Raw genomic sequence first — 24,165 nt, 5'->3', positions numbered from 1 at the left:
AGAGAGAGAGAGAGAGAGAGAGAGAGAGAGAGAGAGAGAGAGAGAGAGAGAGAGAGAGAGAGAGAGAGTCCTATAGCCCCCACGTTGCTTTCGTTGACCGCCGGGAGCCAGGATCAATGAAGTGAAGTGATCCGACAAAACCTACGTGTGCGCCAATCACCAACAACGCCCGTCCTAACACTCCAGTCTCCCCCTTGGAATTCTTGTCACGGAGCCACGGCTACGTTCCTCGCACAAATCAACATCGCAAGTTACAGCGAACGCAATTACGTACAGAGAATCAGAGATCAACGATGCAACTATGCAAGCTCAGAGCCAAACAATCGCATGCGCTCACGCGCGCACGCCTGGGGATCAGAAAGAAGAGCTCCTCAAAGCAGGAGGCAGCAGCACAGCGCTACGGCGGCGGGCTTGAGCAGCGCCGCGGGCCAGCGACCCCTCGTCACCTCTCCCCCGATCGCTCCCCCGGCCGAGCTCCCCGCGGCGGCGGAGCTCTCGCGGGCGGCGTCGCCGGCGCAGACGCCGACGCCCACGTCCGGCACGACGGCCCGGTCCGCGACGCACAGCCCCGGGTTGCCGCTCAGGTCGAGGTTCCGCCCGAGCTGCCGCAGGAACGCGCCGTCGAACGGCACCACGCCATCCAGCCCGTTCTTGCTCAGGTTCAGGTGGTACATCCGCTTCAACCGGCTCAGCCCCGCCGGGATCTGCCCGGTCAGGTTGTTGTTCTCCAGCGACAGCGTCGTCAGGCTGGACAGGAGCCCGAAGGTCTCCGGTATCGAGCCCGAGAGGCCGGAGTTGGCCAGCCGGAGCTCCTGGAGCCGCGCGATGCTGCCGAGCTCGGGCGGCAGCGGGACGCCCATCGGGTTGTTCTCCATGATCAGGTACTGCAGGTCGCGGAGGTCTGAGAGGCCGGCGGGGAGGCGGCCGCGCAGCCCGTTGTTGCTTAAGGCCAGGAAGGTAAGCGCTTTCAGGCGGGTGACGGTGACAGGGACGCCGCCGGTGAGGTTGTTCGAGCTCAGGTCCAGCTTCTGCAGCTGGGTGAGCTCGCCGAGCCGGGTGGGGATGGGCCCGGAGAAGGAGTTGTAGCTGAGGTCGAGGCCGACCAGGCCTCGCAGCTCGCCGAGCCGGCTCGGGATTGGGCCGGTGAGCGAGTTGTAGCTGAGGTCGAGGTGCACCAGGTTCTTGAGCTCGCCGAGGCCTTGCGGGACCTCACCGCGGATGAGCGCGTTCTGCGACACGGTGAGCACCTGGAGCGACCTGATGCTGGCCAGCTGCGGCGGCAGCGTGCCGGACAGCGACGGGTTGGAGCGGACGCTGAGCTGCTGCAGGCGGGACGCCGAGAGGTTGGCCGGCGGCGGCAGGGTGAAGGCGGTGATGGCGTCCGGGTTCTTGAAGCAGTCGACGAGGAACAGCGCCCGGAGCTCCGGCAGCGCGAACGCGCCGAGCGGGAACGTGGCCGTGTCCTTGCACGTCGGGTTGGGCGGCACCCCGAAGTCGAGCCGCGCGACGTGCATCCGCGCCGCGGCCCCGCCGCCGGGCGCCGGCTTGCACTCGAGTCCCGGCCACGGCGAGCTGCAGGGGTCGGCGCCGGCGGCCTCGCGCCAGTCGCGGTCCGACGAGACGGCCTCCATGACGCGGAGCAACGCCTCCCGCTCGGCAGGGTCCATGGCCGCCGCGGCCCACAGGGACAGGTGGAGGAGGAGGCACAGGGCGGTGGCGAGGGCCCTGGAGGAGCAGGAGGCGGAGGGTTCCGCCATGATGGCCGCGCCCTGCTGTGCGCTCGCGCGCGCGTGTGGCTCTGCAGCTGCCCCTGCCCGCTGCGCCCCGCTTCCGCTCTGCTGCCGGCCGGGTGGTGGTGGACTGGGCGGTGGCGGGCGGCCTCGGGTTTCGCTTTTGGGGGCCGGTCGATGGTTGTAGAGCGGGGCGCGGGAGCGGGGAGGCAGCGTTTATGTCGAATGCGGGTGGTGGGGCCCCCGCTACAGCCACAGGAGCATCTGACGTGACGAGACCGGGGCCCGCCTGTCCGTACAGAGGGAGGAAACACAGTGTGAGCGTGCGTGCGCCTGCTTGGCGATCTACTGTTGCGACTTGCGAGCAATTCATCCAGCTCTGCTGAATTGCTGATAGAGCTGACGAGCAGCCACATGCTCTGTTTTTTCCTCCTCCAAAACAGTAAAAACACCCTCTTTTTTATCTGGATTTACTGGCTGATCGCAGTAATCCTCGCGATCACGTATTGTCACCTCATCCAAAACTCCAGATCAAGACCCCTCACATTGCACAAGAAACCAGCTCCTCTTACCCATCTGGTCTCGCGGTCTCGCCGCTGCACCCTGCATTGTTCGGAGCCCTCTGCTCGTACCCGGCTGTTCGGGTACGATGCAGCTCGTGCGGTCTGCCTTTGACCCTTTGTCGTCTCTGGGCGCGGGCACGCACCGTCAGTGCGCGCACGACAAGCGGAGCTACAGCGACAGGTACTGTGCAACCTGAGTTGTTGACGGCCCAGGCAGAGGCAGCTGGTTAGACCGCTTGATGGCGCTCGCGCATGTGGGGGGCAAGGGCTAGGGTTGTAGCCTGTTCTGGGGGTACTTTGCTCGCCCTCTCCGAATTATTGGACCCCGGGAACGAGGGCGCACGAAGAGGGTTCCGTCTCTGCAGGCGATCCGTGACCGGCTCCACGCCGCGCGCGCTTGGAGGGAGCCCGCTAGTGCGCCGGTGGCGAGCGAGGTGAGGTTGAACATTCCGGGCCCGAGCAGGCTGCTGCTGCGGCGCTGGGTGCTGGCAACCATGCTTTTGGTTCGCAGGTGAGTGTTATGAATCACTTGAGTTCAGGCAAATGGAGCGCAATTATTTGCTTTGCTGGAGTTCCAGGTAGCCTTTGCACTGCGGGCGAGGAGACTGGAGAGAGAGAGAGAGAGATTTAGGGAAGAGAGAGAGAGAGAGAGAGAGAGAGAGAGAGAGGGACCGCTGATACAATACAAGCACGGAGGAAATGTACATGTAGAATGACGCGGACAGCAGCGGCAGCCAGCGCGGGATGTACAGCGCCGGCACAGTGGAAACTTTCCCAAACGAAACCCCGGCAAAAACTCCGACTGGCAGAGCGGATCAGGAGAGGGGGCGCCGGAGCCGGAGCCTGACGAGCCTTGCGACGCAGAGACGGGATCGGCGCACATGCGGATCCAGCCTCGCTCCACAGGGGCGGCGCGGCGCACAGTGCCGGGCTGCCGGCCCCCAGAGGCGTGCGTCGCGCCACCCATGTCCATGTTGAGACGCACGACAAGCACCGAGGCGCAGGATGGCACACGAGCGACCGCTCGTGTGACCGCGGGAGCGCGAGCGGGGAAGGGGGGGCCATGCCCATGATGCTCCGTGGCGCGTCGCGTGCGTGCGTGCGTTCGTGCGTGCATGGATGGATCCGTCCCAGTACTCCATCGGCAGGCGGCGGCACCTCCCAGGTGATGTGACGAAAGATACCTGACACCCTCTCCGTCATTGGGCGGGCGTGGTGGCGGTGGTGGTGGTGGAGAATGGAGACGATGGAGCCAGGGGTAAAAGTTGACCGCAAAGCAGCGCGGCTGAGATGACCGATCGTCCCGCGCCCCTGGCTCGGGGCTCCGACCCTCGCAAAGGCGACGGGCGCCATGTGCGCCGGAGGGACAGGGCGCCATGGGCGGCTCGCTCCTGCTGGCGTCGCCAGCAGCGGATCGCCTGCCCCACCCGCTCTGGACTTGCTTTTCCTCTCCAGATTCAGAAAAACAAACGCTACCCTACCCTGAACCCCCATCTCTTTCTTCAGAAAACAAATGTATACTGCCCCACTCTGACTCTGATCTGAAGTGAGACACGCTGCGACTACAAATTTACAATGAGATCACAGATTCACAGGCTCCCTCGCAGTCACGGTTGGGTCATCATCGCGGGGCAGATAGACGCCACGCACGCACGCCACGGAGCACCCCGGCGCCGCCGCCGCCCGCCCCGCCGCCTCCACGTCCCGCCTCGCGGCCGGCTCAAAAGTCTGGACTGCACGCGGTGATCGATCGGGATCGTCTCTCAACTGAACCGCCCCGGGAATGTTTTGCTGCGCCGCGTCTTGCCCCCCGCTCGCTGCTGAGCCAGCGCCAGGGCACTGTTGCGCTGCGCGGCCGCTAGCCTGCGAGTGGCATGGCGCGTCATGTGACTCGGACAAGAGAGCGCGGAGGAGCCGTCAGGAGAGACCAGGCGCGGCGCGGCTCAGGCTTTTTACACGAAACGAAAGGCCTGCGGTGAACAGATACGCATCAGGGGACTGGACCACGTAGGATACTGTGAAGTGCTGGGTGCAGTGACAGGTGGGCTCGGGTTTACCTGCACAGATAGGAGCAAGACTACCAGCAATGACACCGACAGACAGGAAGTGAACAGACTATATACACATACCTGATGCCTGCTCCTTGTATTTGGCCATGTGTCAAGAACCCCCCCGCTGTACGAAATGGAGGTTGCTCTGAAAGGAGGTTTCACTGGAATAGAATGTGGAAGCAGCTGCGTCATGAATGAAGAGAAGAAGAACAAAGAAAGGCAAGGGTGACAGCTCGATAGCTGAAACGGTAGTGGGAAACAAGATGTGCGTTTTTACTGTACGGTGCGTGAATGACAATTCATTTGTGCAAGGCAATGTGAATATGACACACAAGGTTAATGCAGACATGCTTGGAACGACAGAACAGTTTTACCCACAAAAGAACAAATGAAGGTTTTGGCAGGAAAAGAGTTGCAGGGATGCCACCCAATTGGCAACTGATAATGCGACGCACATGTTTGGCTCTACGGATAGCCCATTGGAGGGTTCGTCTACCTGTTTTCCATGTATAGAACACAAATCATTATATGACTCGAGGCACAAAGATTACAACTCTATGGGATTATGAAGTGTAAGCCACTACCGCCTCTGAATATCAATATGCTGTTTCCCGTCACCATCCCTTGGTCGATTGGTGCCCTCGAGAAGTCCGAAGGAACTAGATATATTCCCTCCGTCCTAATATATAAGGCGTAACCATTTTTTACTCAAGTCCTATAATATAAGACGCTCTCTCTATACATGTACATCGATGCAGTAATAGAGAGAATTTGAGATGGTTAGGCCTTGTATACTGGGAGAGAGGGAATACCAGATAACCACAGCAACTTTAATGATGAACTGCCGACTATAGGTGAATTGGGTAAGCTAACAGGTCTGTTTTACTGGCCGTCCGGGTGCATCCGGTGTTTTAAATGAAGCCCAATTTCGATCACGTCTATAATCCGCGGTCCAACTTGCGCTCTTGAAGCCCAGGTAGAACAAAGGCCGTAATAAAAATGAAAGGCCCAAAGGATACGTTGCTGATCCGAATGAAGCCAGATTTTCTTTTTTGAGGGGTATGAAGCCAGATTATGGTCCAGGAAATAATAAAAACCCATCTATTTCATTCATAAACCCCATAATCCTGTCCAATTAACAATCCAAACACCTATAATCCAGGATCCACACCATTAAGCCGACTCCATTGTCTCCATCCTGTAGAAACTATGAGATTACCCCAAGAACGCCTCCGGCGTCCAAGGTTCGGACCGACTGTAGACCTGTCAGTAAGTGGAATATGCTAGCTGTCTGCTCTAGTCTATGGTTACGCAGCAAGGATTGGAGAAGTGCAATAAAACAAGCATTCCTTCACAGCAATCTGACGGGATTAGATTATGAAGACTGGTGTTTAATACAAAAAAAAATTTGGCGACGGGGTGGTGAGGAGTGACTGCCTGACCGGTGCCTTGCGTGGCCTGTCGCACTATGAAAGGCTTGCGTTGCCGGCCGGAAGCACCGAAGCCTGTAGCATGATTGCGCGCAACAAATGCAGAAAGTAAAGCCTGATCACGACAACTCATGACTCATCAATGAGTGCCTGTTAGTGTTACTGCACGCCAGCTTCAATTTCGTACATCAGAGGTAATTACCCGGTTAATCCCATCCGCTTGGCGGTATAAGTACGGCTCCCCCGGCACGCTGGGTCGATGCTCGGATCCTGCCGGCAGCTCGCCATCCGCCACTTTGCTATGGGGATGGAGGAGCTCGACGAGTTCGAGGTGCTCTGGCCGGAGACCTGCTGCCACGCGCGCGAGCTGCCGCCGCCGCCGGTGCCGGTGCAGCTGGTGCGGCCGTCCGAGGCGCCCGCCGCGGCGCGCTCTTGCCCCGTGGACGTTCCCAACCCCAAGGCCGCCCGCGCGTGCCGCTGGGACGGGCCGAGGGACGCTGACCATGACGGCGGCGGCGGCGGGAAAGCTAATATCGTGCCGCCACACTTGCTGCTGTCCGGCAGGCGGTGGTCGGAGACGGCGTGGACGCTGCGGCCTGCGGGCGTCGGGCCCGCCGTGCAACCGAGCGCGCGACCTGCGCCTCCTCCGCAACTCCGTGCTGCGGATGACCGGCTTCATTGAAGGATGACGCCGACCTGCTGGATGCTCGCAAACTGCATCGCTGCATGGTGTTTGGTGTACTTCGATTTGTACTCGCGGTCAAATGGAAATTAATACTACATGGGACTGCCGGATTTGGAATCTTGAAGTTGGATTTGAACCAGACGACTCTTTTACCTCTCTCTTGACGGCTCGGCCACATAATTGCGTCTCTCAAAACTTTGTTGTTCCTACTACATCGACATAAATTACAAGAGAGATCTATCACGAAACATGCATGTGGTGAAAACACATATATGCCACTTGCCGTGTTACAATTCTGTCAACATGAGTTTGTACACTGTACTTGTGTTTATGTGCTGCTAATCAGAGCTCTCGTCTTCACAATTCACATTAGAAGGCGTTTTGGTCAGAGAGCTTTCAGCGTAACCGTATCGGTCCGGCCGTGGCCACGTGGCAGCTGACGAGAGGGTGCGCCGCGCTCCAATTCAACCGCCCGGTCCCCTTCCTTTCTTCCTTGCAGCGTATACCGACACAGCCGCGCTGATGCCCTTGCAATCTTCCCACCCAAGGAAGAGTGCTTGTTCGCCAAGGCACGCCACCGCCTCCTTCCAAAGCACACCACTATAAATTCAGCCGGCCATGGACACACCGAGCTCCGCCCGTCCCCCACGGCGAGGCCACCTTATCATGGAGGAATTCCAAGAAGCTGAAATCCTGTGGCCCGGCGCCAACGACCATCATGACAACAACGACGGCGACGTCGAGAAGACAGGTACTTCGACCTCACCTCCAGTTCGTTCCAAGCCGGCGGACACACCGGAGCTGTCCGCGCCGGTCGAGATCTCCCGCCGGAAGCGGCGGTGCCGCCCCTGGGCGGCGGAGGAGCACGCCACGTTCGATCAAGAAACCGGCGGGGGCGACGGCGGCGAAGAAGACGGTGGCACCGACGACGCGAAGCAGAGGAGCGCGAAAGGTATGGCGGTCGTGCCGCCGCACGTTCTTCTTGCACGGAGGAGGTTGCTGGGTGGCGGGACGGCGGCGTACTCCATGTGCGCCGGGAAAGGAAGGACGCTCAAAGGGCGGGACCTCCGCGATGTCAGGAACCTCGTGCTCAAGATGACCGGGTTCATCGAGAAATGATCACGAGCCGCCTGGGATTGCTTGCGATGACGATGCGCATGCGTCTTTGTCAAATGAGAAGCTTGTGAAACCAGAAGTTTGCGCAGCAGCAAGGCCGGCCGCAGCTGAAATAAGAAGGATAGGTTGAAGATGAACTGCTCATCATTTGGTTGGTTGGTTGATTCATTGTAATAATTTGCTAGCTCATGTAATAATGTACATAGCTAGTTTAGAAACAGTGGTGAAACTTGAAAAGAATTAAAATATACAAGCTGCTACTGAACTGATGCATCGATGTTATTGTTGGCCTGTGGCTGTGCTAGCATTTGTGCTGAGCAGAAAATGGAAGTTATTCAATCATACAGTATATATTTCATCTTGAAATTCAGAAGAAGAAAAAAAAAAGTAGCTTCCTGAAATAAGTGAGTTGGTTTCGATTCCCATCGGAAGCTATACGAATTAATCATGGAGAAGATTGTACAAGAGTCATGGAGAAATAATATTAGACCTGCTGGAGGCTTTCTAGCTTGTAGCTTATTCTACATCTATCATCTCCTGTACTTCATAGTATATAGCTTTATTCAGGAACCAGCGTGTGTTGTGTAGCTCCTTCAGCCAATATCTTCGTGAAACATGAAGTAAATCTACGTAGCTGCAATACCCCTACACTATCTCATTTACTCCAATGCACGGTAGGTTCCAAACTGATCTACAAAACCTGAGCAAACTTTAACCTACTACGTACAAAGGAAGTAGTAGGTTCAAAACGGAGTATTTTTTTGGGCGACGGAGCAAGTTTATTTGAACATGATTCCAAACAATCTTAAGTGAAGCTACATTGAACTGTAGCTTGGACTCTTTAATTTGAACTTTGTAGCGCTCGTCCACAGACCCTAGCTGGTCGAGTTAAAGCATTCAAGGGAGCAAGACGGCAAACTGACAGAAACGCTAGTGGCCCAAGTTATGCACGCTTTTATAAGCTGTGTCTTGATGCCCAGAACATCACTTATTTGTCACCGAAGGAAAAGAAAAACCACTCATACCAACTGACTGTTTAGCATGTTTGATGAACAGATACCTGATTCTTTCCTTTTCGGGAAGGAAACGAAAAAAAAATCTTGCCTGGGGGATTCAATTTCCTCCTTGGAGCACGCAGCTAGTCGTCAGACGTGCAGCAACAACAAACGCGCAATTCGTTTCCAACCGTTCCGTCTCGCTCTTCCATTTGCTTGGGTTGGCTCGTGATTTGGGGTTCCGCTGGCCTTGGGTAGCCAAGCTAGCCAGCTTGCGTGTACGAGAGAGCACTGGTGATCGATGGATTCAAGGAATGCATTTCCCGGAACCCCGACGAAAAGGTCAGGGCTCTGAGAGCGACCGGGCACGCATGCGCTTCCATTGGAGTAGACGATCGATGTCGTCAAGTAATATGCTCGCCCTTGTATTCTCAGCAGTGATACGGGCACGCATGGGCTATAGTTTTTTTTTTCCTTAGACTGCAGCTGAAATTTGGATGGTCCGGCCAGCGGCATCCTGGGCCAGTTATTTGTTATTTACGCTGGCCCAGGGCGTGGCCGAAGATCAGGTGCATGGGCCCGTTGTTGTTTATGCTAGGCCTAGCCCATTTGGCCCATCCAGGAGTACCACCCGCGGACCAGCAGCAGTGTAGACGAAGAAAACTGAAACCGAGTGATTTCTCCTCAAAGAAAACCTGAACAAAGACGACACATTAATCAAATTCAAAGATGGATTGCTTTGCCGAGAAACAATTGCATGGCGACGATCCATGGACGCTTCCGAGGCCGGAAATCAGGGGGGCCAGCAGGCGACCGGCTTGCTTGCCCTAGCAGCAACGCCGCACACACATGCCGCTGCGGGAATCGCTCCATGTCGCTTGTCAGGATGAGTAGCAACAAGGGTCGCCGTTCCGCGCAAATCTCCGAGCTACGCCACCCGATGCCCAGAAAACTAATCTAGCGCCCCGAAATCTGCCTCACCCTCAGCTAGAGCCTACCGTTTCGTTTCAGGCTAAATAAACAATGTCCAGTGGAGTGCTAGGAGAAGCACTGTAAAAAAAAAGTGTAAACATGCACATGCACGGGCGTCAAGGTTGAATCCGGCTGGTTAAAAAAGGCCTGATCAGTGTCGTCAGAGTAAACATTCAGAATCAGACCGATCTACTACCATTCATGTCTCGCGTTTACGGAACAGGCGTGTCCGGTGCTCGATCGGGTGCTGCGAACTATGGCGATGGATGAATCGCTGAACAATCCAGCCCTGGTGTGCAGTCACTGTTCCTTTTTTTTATGGTCTAGTCACTGTTCCTTTCACTGTCGCGGTTGTCAAAGGCATGCTGTAGAAATTGACCTGGTGCGGTTCACTGCTACGTCTGCATTTCTTTACAAGCCTATATCGCGCTCTGTTAGTTGTGGTATGTCAGACAAAATAGCATTAACTGCAAATGGAATCTCTCTGACGGCCCCGGATAGCTCGTTCCCAGTTTGTTTGATCAGAAAGCAAACCAGACGGAAACCCTAGAGCTCCCCCGTCTCTATAAATTAGCACATGAATATTCCTGTAACGAATGAGCCACACTCAGTCAGTCGCTTCTCAATTCCAGTGCTGAATCGGATCGAGCTAGCTAGGTCACTCCTTTTTGAGATAGGGTAAGGATCCTGTCGATGGCGGCCTCCTTGAAGGTCAATGGCGCTGTACTGGCAACGGTGGCGGCGATCTTCCTCGCCGCCGTGCTTCCTTCTCACGCGTCGACGACGGTCGACGAGCCAGCGGCTAACTATAAGCCCGCGGCTCCAGCGCCCCCGCCGCCTGCGTCCTCGTACACCCCGCCGCCGGCGGTCCAGCCGGTGGTCGTCGTCCACGGCGTCATCTACTGCAAGTCCTGCAAGCTCAGGGGATACAACAGCGGCATGGACGCGTCCCCTCTCCCAAGTCAGCCCTCACTCCTCGGCGCTTTGCTTGTTTCTACTGATGATCTGGTGATTTGATCTGATAATTAAACCCGTGCGTACGTATAATACGTGCAGACGCGACGGTGAGCCTGGTGTGCTACGGCGACGAGGAGAGCGGCTACCGGGTGCTGAACCAGACGAGCACGGCGGCGGACAGGAACGGCTACTTCATCGTGATGGTGTACGACGTGGACATGTTCGACCGGCACACCTGCCGGCTGTACCTCCGCTCCTCGCCGACGCCGCTCTGCGCCAGGCCCTCCGTCCCGTCCAACCCCAAGCTCGGGCTCACCCTCGTGCGGGACCGCGCGGCCACGGCGCCCAGGGGCTCGCGCGGCGTCTACCACGCCAGGACCGCGCTCATGTACGCGCCGGGCGCCGGCGGCAAGTGCCCGCCCTACTGACGAGTGATGACGACGCGCCGCGCCGTCGCCGGAGGGGACGGACGCGTCGACGAGTGCGTGCGTGCGCGGAGTGGTGGGTGCTCGTTTGGTCAGGACGGAACTCAAGATGCCGTCGTCGCCGGAGGCAAGAATAAGATGAAGTGCATGGTCGTTGTCACGTAGGTGTGTCGTCCGTTTAGTTGGTGCTGCATGGCTCGCCGGAGTGTTTGTGGTGTGTTTGAGTCTGAAGTGGTTCGGTCGTCATCTGTGTAACCTATGTCTGAATCGGTCACCTGTTTTCGAATGAAGGAATCCGGGCATCCGTTCAATTTTTTGTTTTTCGAAAATTGCAAGGTTAGTAGCAAGTCTCGAAAGGGCATACCACTACACCAAAACGGCTTAATTTCGTGGGTCACATCTAATTTTATCGGCCCAATGCAAGCTGACGAAAATTACCAAATTATTTCATCGGCTCGTGAAAGCCGACGAAATTAGCTATATTTTCGTCAGCCTGGTAGAGGCTGACGAAAGAAAGCCTATATTTTCGTCGGCCTCGCTGAGACCGACAAAAATACTTTAATTTCGTCGGCTCAAATCTGGCCGACGAAAATAGCGGTGCCCTAAGTACCTGCCTCCCCACGATTTAGTTGTGTTGCTTACACGAGCCGCTGGCCCCGCAGGCCCCCGCCGCCCCGCGAACTCAAGCGCGAGCTCAAGCACCTCAAGCGCCACCTCGCCGACCCCGACGTGTCCCGCCGCAAGATGAAGGAGCTCCTCCTCCGCCTCATCTACACCGAGATGCTCGGCCATGACGCCTCCTTCGGTCACATCCACGCCGTTAAGATGACCCACGACAAGTCGCTCCCGCTCAAGCGGACCGGGTACCTCGCCGTTGCGCTCTTCCTCGACGAGCGACACGACCTTATCATCCTCATCCTCATGGTCAACACCATCCAGAAGGACCTCAGGTCTGACAACTACCTCATCGTCTGCGCAGCACTCACCGCTGCGTGCCGCCTCATTGGCGGGGAGGCCATCCCCGCCGTGCTGCCACAAGTTGTAGAGCTGCTTGCGCACCCTAAGGAGGCCGTGAGGAAGAAGGCCGTCATGGCACTGCACCGATCCTACCAGCGATCCCCCTCCTGTGTTTCCCACCTTGTCTCCAACTTCCGCAAGGTTCAAAATTTTTCCCATTATCCATTTATTTTGATAAAATTCATGCTTCTCTTATAATTGATACCATAACAGAATAATTTGTAATGATCTTGCATTTACTCCATGGGCTACAACTTTGTCTCAATCTACTGCCAATTCTTTTTAAGGTGGCTGTTCTCTGGAGTGTGCATTTACAAATGTCACTGTATGCTAAATTGAAGCAACTAGCTGTTGTATCCAATTGCATTTTGTTGACCTGAATCTTTGACATGCCCTTGATGTTGAGGTTATGCCATTTTAGATATTATTATTATAGTCAGTCATTGGTTGCAATCTGGGCCAAATATTAATCTTTGCTTTCCTTCGTAATTTTATGTAAGCTAGAGTAACTTCTCTTATGTTTAACTGCGGCACAGAGGACTGTTTGAGGTTCTGAGTAGTGGTGCGTCTTATCGTGCAGAGGCTCTGTGACAAAGATCCTGGCGTGATGGGTGCAACCCTGTGCCCCCTCTATGACCTGATCTTGGAAGAACCAAATGCATACAAGGATTTGGTTGTTAGTTTTGTTAACATCCTCAAACAAGTTGCAGAGAGGAGACTTCCTACTTCTTATGATTATCACCAAATTCCTGCACCGTTTATTCAGGTACATAAGCTAAGTTGAACATTATTTGATTTGTTAGCTATTGATAGGTTTCCACTGCGAGTTGTGTTTTTTCTAGTAGTTTTGAGTCTAAAGTTGGCACCATTCTATTCCCCTTAGATTTTTCGGCCATTATCTGTCAGATAAAACTATTGAAGATACTTGCTGTGCTGGGTAGCGGTGATAAACAAGCAAGTGGACCAATGTGACATTTCCATGACATATACGGTGATTGCAGGATGATGAGCTCTTTGTTGTCGCGCACCAACCTGTAGCAATTCTTTGTGGTGATGCAGACGACGACGGCAGCGAGGTTATTCCCATAAAAGTAAGTGTGCTGTCACTCCATTTCTGTTGTACACATCATGCTGACTATGTTATATAGTTATACACTACAGATGCAGTTTATTTTTCCTTTTCTGCTTTTGACGTCAAACAGCAGGGGAGGACCCTACAGATAATTATTACTAACAACATATGTGAATTTGCAATTTCTCAGAGCAATACTACATGACCAACAAAAATCAACAATTTAATAGTACTGCAATGATTCTTGTTGTAAAATTTATTGTTCCAACCTTTCTGAAACTGATCGGAATATCATTCTTTGGTGAGGCCAAGGAGAGTGCGAAGAAACCGAAGAAAGCTTCCAGGTATTATGCAGCTGTTTTTTTAGCAGGCGCCCAGTATTTTCATCGGTCAGGCGGGCCGATGAAAATATGCTGTATCATTTTCGTCGGCTGGATGGGCCGATGAAAATATGCTGAATATTTTCATCGGCCTCGCTGGCCGACGAAAATAGTTTTATTTTCATCGGTTGCCGATGAAAATGCTTTTATTTTCGTCGATTTTATTCCGTTGGTCTATTTTCATCGGTCGGCTGACGAAAATGGATATTTTCGACGGCTTTCGGGCTATTTTCGACGGTTTCTGGCCGACGAAATTACACTATTTTCCTGCAGTGTACTGAATTGCTGAAAGTCACTGACGCGCGTTGCCCACGTCACTCCTCCGGACCGTGACCGAATCGAACCGCGCGAGACGTACCCCAACCCGCTGGTCTACCGCGCCGCCGGCCTGATGGCGCGCGACGGCCGGTGGGGCGCAGTAGCCGCCGCCGCTGCTCCGCCCGCCGCGCTTATTAGCTACCCCTTTGCTCCAACTCGAGCTCGAACTGATCGTCCGCGCTTATTAGCTTATCTACGGGAAAACTGCGTGCCGGCTGCTGACGGAGCACCAACCATCTCCTGATCGAACCAGAACTAGCCGTTGGGTGGCGGCAGTGGCAGGCAAAAAGGAGGCCCCCGTATGTCGCGGGCCAACATTTTGGGCCCTCATTGGAAGCTTCTTCTTTTTACGTCGCCTTCTCCCCCGTTCCAAATCGAAAGGTTTTCATGATCTCCATTCAGGATCGAAGCCCAACCATCTTCTGACGCGGGGCGTTGCTTACGGAAACAGGCCGTTTCTTGTTGGGCTGGGGGCGTACAAGGACAGGACTTCTCTGCACAAGCACATCAAACGTGCTACAACCATCTCAGTCGCCTCGCCTCCGCTAAAAAGAGGAGGAAATCTCGCCCATCATCAACTAGATTAAGTACTCCGATAAAAAAAAACTACATGAAGTGCTACTGTTGTAACTCAGCCTGCAAGCGAATCGGGCCGACCCTCCTGTGAAATCGGACCGCTCCTCAAACCAGCCCACGGATCGGAGCGGGGCGATCCTAAAAACAAAGAGGACCGAGAGGTCGCGACCCTGATCTACCCCTGGTGATCCTGCAGTCGAACCTCGCAGGCTTCAATCACAGCAGAGCTCCTCCCCGTCGCCTCGCTTCTCTCTCGGCAGCAAATGGGCAGCGTATATACCGAGGCAGCAGCGCAGCACTGCATCAGCTAGCGAGGTGTGGGAGGTTCGAGTTGGACCCCTGGTTACCTGCGGGTCACGCGGGACAAGTGTGCAGACGGGGTGGTTCGCCTCTGACCCTGGTTTGGCACTGACGGGGCAGCGGTTACGCATTAGGAGCGCGCCGCTCCGCACCATTTGCAGGCTGAACTGTAACGGTAGGGTTGATCAGCTATACCACCACAAGGAGACATGGAGCTAGACTAGTAGCCATCAGAAACCGTTGAGCATTGCCTCCCGTCTGACTCCTCAATCTTCGTTGAGTTGCAAATCTTCCGCTACCACTAACCTCCTCCCATCGGGATATACCGGCTCATCTCATCGGAATGTTGCTGGCAGAGTCTTTTACCTGCTCGATCTTGCCACAACTTACTACCTCCAGTTTGACTCCGAACGAGTACGTACCTCGAACAGCTCGTCACCAGATTCTAGTATTCAGTGACGCGGGGAGCTTACATTCCCGATCGAAATGGATCCGATGCCTTGAACGCTACGCATGCTGGGTTGGATTTTCCCGATGCGCGAGTACGATCAACTTGCATTGCATCTTTGTTTTCGCCCCCATGCGGCGGCCTCGATCGGCCGGCCCGAATGCTCTCAACCCAGGATGGTGCTAGCGCGGGCAGAGCAGAAGCTCTGGGACGTACGACGACGCTGGAGTACTGTTTGCTTGACCTGACATTCTGATCCGACCTCGTCCTGCAGGACAAACAGACCAAGCAAAGAATTGGGGGGGGGGGGGGGGGGGGGGCGAGGCAGAATCCAACGTGCCTGGGACTCTGGACGGAGGCTGACGTGGATTGCGGTTTTCAAATTGCCCCGAGCAATTAACTGGTGTTAACGAAGCAGCGATCGCTTGCGGTGCACTCCATTGCCACATGCGAGTTCATCATGCCCGGCCCTCGATTCCGCGGCGAGCCCTCGCAATTCCCGCGCAACTTGAAGGGTCTTCCGCTGATCCACAAGCCGAAACGGCAATCGCGATTCACGATCGATCTCACGCGCGCACCTAGTAGGAAATCAAAAGATAGCAACACCCGCTATAAATTGCAGCGCTCTCGCTTCCTGTCTTCGCAACCTGTATCCTACTACTCCTAGCTATACTTGTCCTGCCCTGCATCTGAACAGTAGCACAGTACGGCGCAGCAGCCACAACCGTGGAGCTGGGCATTGACCGCTGGGCTAGCCCCTGTAGGTAAGGCTAGAGGTAGATCGCGATGGCTTTGCTGGGCAGGTGCGCGCTGCTAATCTCCCTCCCCGCCGTGCTGCTGCTCTCCCTCGGCGGCCGCGCCTCCGGCATGGGCCTGCCGCCGCCGCCGCCGATGGTGAACTTCAGCATCGGCGTGCAGGGCGTGGTGTGGTGCAAGTCGTGCCGCTACCCCGGCTACTTCCCGCCCATGGACGCCTCCCCGCTCCCAGGTCTGGCCGGTCCTATGTATACTTTCCCTAGCTATACTACTGTCTTGTCCATCCATGCTCGCTCGTTCTTCTGAACATTGCGCGTCGCGCAGGGGCGGAAGTGTACCTGCGGTGCAAGCACGGGCGGCGGGCGCTGACGGTGCCGGGGCGGTCGGGACCCGGCGGCTACTTCCTGATCCAGACGTCGCTGCAGATGTCGTCGTTCACGAGCCAGCAGTGCCGGTTGTACGTGCCGAGCTCGCCGGAGCGCGCGTGCGGGGTGCCCGCCTACCCGTCCGGCCGCAACAAGGGGCTCCCGCTCAAGTTCCAGGAGTTCGTCAACCGCGGCAACGGCCTGCAGGGGATGTACTCCGTCGGCAACCGCCTCTTCCGCCCAAAGTACCCCGGCAGGTGCTACTGACGATGACCTGATTCTGATCCCGCGCGCAGGGCGTGGAGGCGTACGCGTGTGGCAGAAGGGCGCGTAGGGTTTTATATAGTTGCCTCGTGCGCGCTTCGGGTTAGGTTGGCTGCAGGGACGACGACTTGAAGAATAAATCTTCTGCTAGGTTGATTGGCTCTTGCCTCTTGGAGAGGTGGGTTAGCGGGGTGATTTTAATTAATGTGCTAGTACGTGTTGATGATTAGCTGCTTGTGTTAAAGAGTTAAACGTAGTTCTGTTTCTGAGCGACTGGATTGCTGTAAACCTGTAATAAGATGCATAGAGCACATGTAGCTGTTGTTTCTGATACTTGTTAAGCCTTCTCTGTTACTGCTAGCTACCTGCTTGCATGGGTTAAAGAATTCGGCACTAATTCTGTTACTCTGCATGTGTTACCCCCCTAAAAAAAATTATACCCCCTCAAAAAAAATTACCCCCTCAAAAACAAAAAATTACCCCCCTCAAGAAATGAGGTGAAGCTGTGAAAACGTCTCTATTTTGAAGATGGATTTTTTTACTAGCAAGTAAATTGAAAACACAAGCGCTCAACACATGCAGAGAAATTTCAGTATTTGAATCCCAATTCGCACACCTTTCATTTTATTATTTGACACCCAATTTACAAGTCTTTCAAAATTTAACACGCACCGAGGCATGCGAATTCTTTATTTCGGATGTTTCTACTCCATTTCTTTTCTTTCCTCTTCCGGATCACATGAGCGGACAATTTTGCCCCTTACTTATCCTTTCTTCCTTTATCCTTTCTTCCTCTCCGCACTTCGCGCGTGGTTCGCCTGCCACTGCCGGTGAGGAGCTGTACGACGTCGAGGCTCCCGGCCTTGCGAGGTACCCGACCAAGCTTGCCCGCGTCTTCAGGCGGAGATGCCAAACGGTGCGGCACACTGCACGCGGCCAAGTTGGCTATTAATTGCTCTGGGGACGGACCTGAGCATGGTCAGCTGCAGTCCAAGATCACGCACCACATCCGGCGTCGACATACCGGGCGCCGACTACCAGCTCACTAAGCTCCCAGGCCTGCGCTACGCTATCACATTCCGGGGACCATCCGAGTCCCACCTCGATTCGCTCGTGGGGTAGGCAATGTTCATCGACGGGGATGCGGCCATAATCATCAGCTTCCAGTTGGTGTCCGGCACTCCGGCTGTCCGCGTGACCACCTGCTGAAGGACGCGTCGGGGCTCCTCTCCAAGAACATCGAGCTTGCTTGTGAGTAAGAACTTGCTCGTTTCGTTGGCTTTCCTGAAGGAAAATTCGTGCTGTCAGGAATATTTATTAGCTGGATATTGCAAGAGGAAGAGGAGATGAACCAGGGGCAAAACTGTCCGCTCATGTGATCCGGAAGAGGAGAAGAAAAGAAAAGGAGTAGAAACACCTGAAATGAAGAATTTGCATACCTCAGTGCGTGTTAAATTTTGAAAGGCCTGCGAATTGGTTGTCAAAAAATGAAAGACGTGGGAATTGAGACCCAGATACTGAAATTTCTCACTTATGCAAATGAAAAGAGAGGGATGCATGAGGTGTGGTAGCAATGATCTTTAAGCACAGGCGCTTGAGTGCTACCTTGGGCCGGGCCTGCAGACAGCTCGCGAAGCTTCGAACGGGCAGTTGGTAGGCCCAAAACTGATTCGCCATAGTCTAACGCCGAGCAAATTCACCAATCCAGGAAGCCTCTTACCTTACTGGGGACTGAGTACCTGCCAGCGCGTTGAACATTCGGCCAAAGCTTGCAAACAGGCCTGCCTGCGAAGTTTGGCAACGGGAGGCGCTTTCACGGCCTCAAGAAAAAAGAACGTACAGGGCGCAGACCTTGGAGGGCAAGAGCACCACCGTTGTCCCATCATCATCATCATCAAAAAAAAAAGAAAAGAAAAATCAACATTACCGGATGGAAACGGACAAGCAGTGGTCGGTTGCAAAAGATACCTACCCTCGGCGTCGTCGCGGTTCGAAATCCTGGCCCCTCGCAACCTTTTGCGGAGCGGAGAGCAGCATACAGGCGCATTTATGCCGGAACACGATGAGCGCTCCGCATACGACAGATCTGCATGCCTGCGTACGTTAGGACCGTGGCGTCTGGCGTGAGGCTCTAGTTCTGGCTTGTGGTACCAGCGCCTTGCCCTGCCTGCTTCGGTAGTTTACGAGAGGCGTTCCAGTCCGTCGCATCTGGCCACTTTCCGCCAGGCAGCTCCTTGAGAGCTGCGGCCAAAAGTTCAGAGCCAGCCCCGAAACGTACCAAACGGAATCGGGAATCCTTCCACAAATCTAGCCGATCTGAACCAGACGTGCAATGATTGGCACGCTGCTGGAAGGTGGGAGCGTAGAAATGTGGTGGCAGTTCAGCTGAGCTGAAGCTTCGGAGCCTCACCGACGCAAACGAGCAGGCTCCAGGTGGACTCGTCGCCGTTCCACCAAACGGGGACGCTAAAACGTCGTTTCAGAGAAAGGGAGGCAACCAAAAAGGCGGTGCACCCCCAGCTCCACACCCCGCTTTCTTCAACGCTTTTGCTTTCGCACCAAAACATCGAGACGTGCTCTCACTTGCCAAACACTCCTCGCCACCGCACTGACGGACCCGTCGTCCCTCCTCGGCGTGCGGTCTCACGCTGCCAAACGGCACCAGCCACGCACGCAGACGAGAAAACAAGCGGACCAGGCAATTATTTTTTTTAATCACCGGCACGGACGCCGTCCCGTCCCGTTGCGTGAAAAAGGCTCCCAGATCCGGGTGGGGCGTCGTCATCCCGTTGACGTCCCCGTCGACATCAACCGGCCCGGCGGCCGCGTCTGGCCCGAGCTCCTTTAACCGGCCGCCTAGCCAGTCGCTGGAAGTCGTAGCGCGCTGTACACGGCTAGGGGACGAGGACGAAGGCCCACGAGCGCAGCGAGCGCGTCCGTCGTCTCGGCTCGGCTTCGCCTGGGAGTGGGACGCGCAAAAATCACATCGCGTCCGTCACATGCTCGCTCGCCCGGCCGGCGCATCACCTACCCTTCTCCGCTCCGCCCCGCTGCTCCTCCAATTCCGAACCGGCAAATCGCGTCGCCGCCCGCCCCGCCGCGCTTCTAACCCCCACCCAACTCCGCCTCTGATCCCTCCCTCCCTCCCTCCCCGCCTCGCCCGCCCACGCCGCGCGCCGCCCGTCCAGGTCCAGCCCCCCCGCGCGGCGTTAAGTAGCGTCCGCCTCGGTTTCCGCCCCGCTCCCCTCTGATCTGGTTCCCACCCGCGGCCGCGGCTCCTCCTCGCCGACGCCGAATCCCGCGCCCGCGGCGCGGATCTCGCGGCCCCGGGATCGGGCGATTGGGATGAGAGCGGGGCGCCGGCGATGAGCGGCGGCTCGGCGGCCTCGGCGCTGGGGCTGCGGTCCGGGAGCTACGGCTCCCTCCCGGCCGCTGTCGGCGGCAGCGGCGGCGCCGGCGGCGTGAGGAAGGCGGGCGCGAGGGGGTGGGCGCTGCGCGGGGAGAAGGAGCGGCTGCAGCTGCTGCACCGCGCGCTGCGGCTCGTCGGCCGCCGCAGGGCCGGCGTGCTGCTGCTGCTCGCCGTCGCGTCCGCCGCCGTATTCTGCTCCCTCTTCGCCGTCGTCAAAGGTCCGCGCGCCGCCGATCCCCTCCCTCTGCTCCCCGCTCGCCTGCTTGTTTGCGCTGCCGCTGCGCGCGCTTGTCTCTTTTGGGCGCCGTGTAGGTGCCTTTGTGCTTGGGGTCACGCAGCTGGCGTTTGCAGAATTTGAATTGGTAGTGCCATGGTAATAGCGTACGCGTGCTCATCATAGAGTATGATGCCAAATGTCTGCACCAGTTGCATACTCGCGGATAGTGTGACGGGACCCCCTGCTCACGACGCAGTCCTGTGTCAGTTGTGGATGGTTGGATATTGTAGCCAGTGACCTGTTCTATTGCTAGTGCACGTATTTTGGTGTTTAACTTTTTGCTTATGTACAGGGTACTTCGAATGGAATTATGCTCTCAAATGTTTCAGATGGTTTTATAATCTCTAAGCAAAAGAAGTGTTTCAGATGGTGGTAGAGTTTAGCTGAGCTCTGGTACTGCCTATTTCGCATGGCCTTTAGCAATCAATTTGTTGGTAATTGGGACACACAGACATGAAAACTTGTATGCTGCCTCTAACCGTCAATGTACCTTTTGCTGCTAGCCGTGCTGTATGCTTTTGTTAATGTAGTATCCTCAAGGTGTGCCAACAGAAGTTTTCTATTGAAATGTGCATTGTTGTTACAGAGTATTGCCACTAACTATTTTCCTTTCAACTTGTTTCAGATGACAGTAGTTCAATTAGCATTGTGAATAATTATGAAGTCCCAAATACCATACAGAAGTCAGTGTATCCCAGCACAACGCGACCTCTAATGATGTCAGGAGACCAATACTCCAGCGTTGTCAACAAAATCGAGCTTCCAAATCGGATTCATCTTTCATATGCAAATTTCACACATCCTTGTGAAGGTTTCTCAGTTCCTCCTACCCTGGTTGATAAGAAACGCACTGGACCCCGGCGTAAGAGTTGTTATTAGCATATTTCTACTAGCAGTGCAGTTTATTTGTATTTAACATGTTGCTGATCATGTGATTTATTCTCATTTCCTCCTGCAGCATGCCCAGTTTGCTATGTCTCTGTAGATCAGGCATTTGCCCTGATGCCTCCAGAGGCTTCACCATCACCTGTCCTAAAGAACCTAAACTATATATCTGAAGACGGTATTGTTGCAAATTTATCAAGTCAGGGCTCTGGATTTGGAGGACATCCCTCTCTGGAGCAGAGAAATAAATCTTTTGACATTAGTGAATCAATGACTGTCCACTGCGGGTAGGCTGCATGCATCTCCTGGTCCAGACTGAATCTACACTAGTAAAAAAAAAGTTATGTGACATGTGAATACTCAAGTGAATGCTTTATGCATTTTTTTATCAGCTTTGTCAGAGGAAAGAAGCCTGGCCAAGGTACTGGATTCGACATCAAGGATGATGACCTGCTAGAAATGGAGCAATGCCGTGAACTAGTTGTAGCTTCAGCTATTTTCGGTAATCATCAACATTCACTGATAGTCTTAGCTACCTTGGTCTTAAAAGATGTATCTTATGACTCTTATCTATGGCTGTGATGAATTTATCTTCTCACTATGCTATACCATTGCCCAGGAAATTATGACATGATTCAACATCCGAGGAACATCAGTGAATTTTCAAAGGCAAATGCATGCTTTTACATGTTTGTAGATGAAGAAACAGAGGCTTATGTCAAGAATTCTAGTTCTTTGTACAGTAATAATAAAGTTGGACTATGGAGGCTAGTGGTTGTCCGAAACCTCCCTTATGAAGACCCAAGGCGTACGGGAAAGGTGCCTCTCCTATTAATTGCAATAACTATCATTCTCCTGATATGTGCTTCTTCTATTAGCACTGTTTATAGTAAGCAACAAAAAGCGGTAGATTCCATCATTTTCCCTAATGAATACAAACCTCATACCTGACAGAGCACCTAATATAAGCACAGAAACTTCTTTTGGGACCGAAATAACTACAATTCTGCAATATAATGGACCCCACAGGCTGGTTTGCAAGTAGAAAGTTGCTGGCATGATACATTGGCTATATAAATTATATATTAATGATACTATGCATTTAATTATAGTCATAGATAACACATCATATGAATTTTGGGTCATATATATTCTGTGAAAAAAATGGATAAAGTGATACATTCTGTATGCTTGGCAAACTTATTCAGGAAACTACTGTGCATAAATAAATGCTCTTGAGGTATCCGTCATTTCTGTCTCGTAGATACTCAATATTTCTATGCTAATCCATTTAACAGATTATATAGGATGCTCTTCTGTCTTGGCTTAGCCCCTAAAACCTTAATTTATTTCAGATATACAGTGAGAAGTCACAAATTTCACCTTTTATGTGTATTTTGGTTGTTGTTAAAAGTAATTACTTCCAGATGTCTGAAAATTATTATAAATAAAATTTAGCTTCATTGACTTAGCAGTTGTTCAATTGCAGGTGTATTTGTTATTTGAAATTGCATTGGCATGGTTACCTCCTTATATACACTGTTTTTTATCATGTTGAATGGACAAATACTTATTTGTGCAGATTCCAAAACTTCTGCTCCATAGGCTTTTTCCAAATGTGAGGTTTTCAGTTTGGATAGATGCAAAACTTGAGCTTATTGCCGATCCCTATCTCCTGCTTGAGAGGTATTCTTGATGTAAATAGCTGGTTTGCAATATGATATATTTTGTTGGTTGTATTATTAAAGAGAATCTGGAAAATATCTACGGCTTTGTCAAATTGGGGAGAGCTAAACAAAACATTGGGCTGCTTAAAGACACCTCTAATATCTTACAACCACAGTGTGCCATTTCTGTGGTAAACTGGTTACAGCAGGTCTTGAGTGGGTTTAGACTGCAGAATATGCTATCTTGGAAAACTTTCTTCTGTGATAACTGCTCACTTAGACAATGTTTCTTGTGTTTGCATTTGATAATTTTAGTACTGCATTTATTTTACTGTGGTATTAAAATTCAGCCGTTGGGTTCCTTTGAGAAATAATGTTGAATCTGATTGCTAACTCTAACTTGTAGGTTCCTGTGGAGGAAGAATGCCACTTTTGCGATCTCTAGGCATTACAAACGCTTTGATGTGTTTGAAGAAGCAGAAGCTAATAAAGCTGCTGGAAAGTATGACAACGCATCAATTGATTACCAAATAGAGTTTTACAGAAACGAGGGCCTGTCACATTATTCTCCTGCTAAGTTTCCCATCACAAGCGGTCAGTAATCTCATCAGATTCTTCTGGTAAGAGTGCTTCAGTTTCTCACTGGAATCCTAATCTTGCCCCGTTTGCTTCACATGCAGATGTCCCTGAAGGTTGTGTGATCATCAGAGAACATATCCCCATCACGAACCTCTTCACATGCCTATGGTTCAATGAGGTTGACCGCTTCACCTCCAGGGATCAAATAAGTTTCAGCACCGTCCGGGACAAAATCAAGGCCAGGGTTGGCTGGATGCCTGAAATGTTCCTGGACTGCGAAAGGCGCAACTTTGTCGTTCAGGTAATGCACCTCACCCACAATCCCATTGTGGTCTTCGGTCCTCCGGCACTTTCTTGTTGCACAACTGCCTGACAGTTAGCGCACAACTAAACTAATAATCTAGTGGCCCTTTATCTTGGGTGTACTCCTACCGGACGCACATGTTAAACTCAAGTGCTTTTCGTTGCTGTTGGCATTGGCACCACTGCACCAGGCGTACCACAGGGAGCTACTGGAGCAAATGATTGCGTCTGGTAGGAGGCCCCCCTCAACGACCGACGCACCACCGTCCCGAAAGCTTCGGCCGGGCAGCAGGAAAGCGCCCCCGTCGAAGAAGCCCTCCGTGAAGCGGAAAAAGGAGAAGAAGTCGAGCTCGCGGAGGCGTGTTCCCAAGCCCGTCGCCGCGGGGATGGGTGCAATGTGACGCAAGTTTTTCGGCGGAGCCTGGACTCCCACACTTATACAAGCGTGTACCGGAGTATAAGCTGATTCGATTAGGGCTGGGGCTTGTAATTGCGCCCCGGCGAAAGTTGTCCATAGAGTTATTCTTCATTGTTGTTGTACATAACAGCGCAAATCAATATTCAATTCTGTTCATTGAGATTGTGTCTTAACTCTCAATGGCGTTGCCTAGGCTGTTAGCCTTTT

General features: G+C 53.6%; 6 protein-coding genes across 6 annotated transcripts; 5 read left to right on the top strand and 1 right to left on the bottom strand.

Annotated features, from left to right (window-relative positions):
* Window positions 1-371: 371 nt before the first annotated feature.
* LOC112885234 (receptor like protein 29-like) lies at window positions 372-1,757 on the bottom strand. The gene has a single exon (XM_025950881.1). It carries the CDS (start codon window positions 1,755-1,757, stop codon window positions 372-374), a length of 1,386 nt encoding a protein of 461 aa, XP_025806666.1.
* A 5,305-nt stretch (window positions 1,758-7,062) lies between these two features.
* On the top strand, window positions 7,063-7,917 carry LOC112886424. Its single transcript, XM_025952326.1, has one exon. The coding sequence runs from the start codon at window positions 7,078-7,080 to the stop codon at window positions 7,576-7,578; it is 501 nt and encodes a 166-aa protein (XP_025808111.1). The 5' UTR covers window positions 7,063-7,077; the 3' UTR covers window positions 7,579-7,917.
* Window positions 7,918-10,123: 2,206 nt separating this feature from the next.
* Window positions 10,124-11,245, top strand: LOC112887113 (non-classical arabinogalactan protein 30-like). The gene is made up of 2 exons (XM_025953209.1): window positions 10,124-10,503; window positions 10,599-11,245. The coding sequence occupies exons 1-2, from the start codon at window positions 10,236-10,238 to the stop codon at window positions 10,925-10,927; spliced, it is 597 nt and encodes a 198-aa protein (XP_025808994.1). The 5' UTR covers window positions 10,124-10,235; the 3' UTR covers window positions 10,928-11,245.
* On the top strand, window positions 10,934-13,218 carry LOC112885233 (AP-4 complex subunit epsilon-like). Its single transcript, XM_025950879.1, has 5 exons — window positions 10,934-11,085; window positions 11,587-12,082; window positions 12,522-12,707; window positions 12,943-13,032; window positions 13,204-13,218. The coding sequence occupies exons 1-5, from the start codon at window positions 10,934-10,936 to the stop codon at window positions 13,216-13,218; spliced, it is 939 nt and encodes a 312-aa protein (XP_025806664.1).
* Window positions 13,219-15,687: 2,469 nt separating this feature from the next.
* Window positions 15,688-16,825, top strand: LOC112887343 (non-classical arabinogalactan protein 31-like). The gene is made up of 2 exons (XM_025953487.1): window positions 15,688-16,023; window positions 16,116-16,825. The coding sequence occupies exons 1-2, from the start codon at window positions 15,822-15,824 to the stop codon at window positions 16,421-16,423; spliced, it is 510 nt and encodes a 169-aa protein (XP_025809272.1). The 5' UTR covers window positions 15,688-15,821; the 3' UTR covers window positions 16,424-16,825.
* A 2,497-nt stretch (window positions 16,826-19,322) lies between these two features.
* Window positions 19,323-24,138, top strand: LOC112887545. Its single transcript, XM_025953736.1, has 9 exons — window positions 19,323-20,047; window positions 20,732-20,968; window positions 21,065-21,278; window positions 21,384-21,493; window positions 21,611-21,810; window positions 22,574-22,677; window positions 23,065-23,252; window positions 23,339-23,538; window positions 23,732-24,138. Exons 1-9 carry the CDS (start codon window positions 19,786-19,788, stop codon window positions 23,939-23,941), a joined length of 1,725 nt encoding a protein of 574 aa, XP_025809521.1. The 5' UTR covers window positions 19,323-19,785; the 3' UTR covers window positions 23,942-24,138.
* The last annotated feature ends 27 nt before the right edge of the window (window positions 24,139-24,165 follow it).

The sequence above is a fragment of the Panicum hallii genome, chromosome 3 (assembly GCF_002211085.1).
Source record: "Panicum hallii strain FIL2 chromosome 3, PHallii_v3.1, whole genome shotgun sequence".
In the NCBI taxonomy this organism is placed as follows: domain Eukaryota; kingdom Viridiplantae; phylum Streptophyta; class Magnoliopsida; order Poales; family Poaceae; genus Panicum; species Panicum hallii.
This window is presented reverse-complemented; position numbering and strand designations above follow the sequence as displayed.

Coding starts and splice junctions, on each gene's coding strand:
- LOC112885234 (XM_025950881.1), bottom strand. CDS start 1,757: ATGGCGGAACCCTCCGCCTCCTGCTCCTCCAGGGCCCTCGCCACCGCC.
- LOC112886424 (XM_025952326.1), top strand. CDS start 7,078: ATGGACACACCGAGCTCCGCCCGTCCCCCACGGCGAGGCCACCTTATC.
- LOC112887113 (XM_025953209.1), top strand. CDS start 10,236: ATGGCGGCCTCCTTGAAGGTCAATGGCGCTGTACTGGCAACGGTGGCG. Junction 10,504..10,598: donor GGACGCGTCCCCTCTCCCAA/GTCAGCCCTCAC, acceptor TAATACGTGCAG/ACGCGACGGTGAGCCTGGTG.
- LOC112885233 (XM_025950879.1), top strand. CDS start 10,934: ATGACGACGCGCCGCGCCGTCGCCGGAGGGGACGGACGCGTCGACGAG. Junction 12,083..12,521: donor TTGTCTCCAACTTCCGCAAG/GTTCAAAATTTT, acceptor CTTATCGTGCAG/AGGCTCTGTGACAAAGATCC. Junction 12,708..12,942: donor TTCCTGCACCGTTTATTCAG/GTACATAAGCTA, acceptor CGGTGATTGCAG/GATGATGAGCTCTTTGTTGT.
- LOC112887343 (XM_025953487.1), top strand. CDS start 15,822: ATGGCTTTGCTGGGCAGGTGCGCGCTGCTAATCTCCCTCCCCGCCGTG. Junction 16,024..16,115: donor GGACGCCTCCCCGCTCCCAG/GTCTGGCCGGTC, acceptor CGCGTCGCGCAG/GGGCGGAAGTGTACCTGCGG.
- LOC112887545 (XM_025953736.1), top strand. CDS start 19,786: ATGAGCGGCGGCTCGGCGGCCTCGGCGCTGGGGCTGCGGTCCGGGAGC. Junction 20,048..20,731: donor CCTCTTCGCCGTCGTCAAAG/GTCCGCGCGCCG, acceptor AACTTGTTTCAG/ATGACAGTAGTTCAATTAGC. Junction 21,494..21,610: donor TGTAGCTTCAGCTATTTTCG/GTAATCATCAAC, acceptor ACCATTGCCCAG/GAAATTATGACATGATTCAA.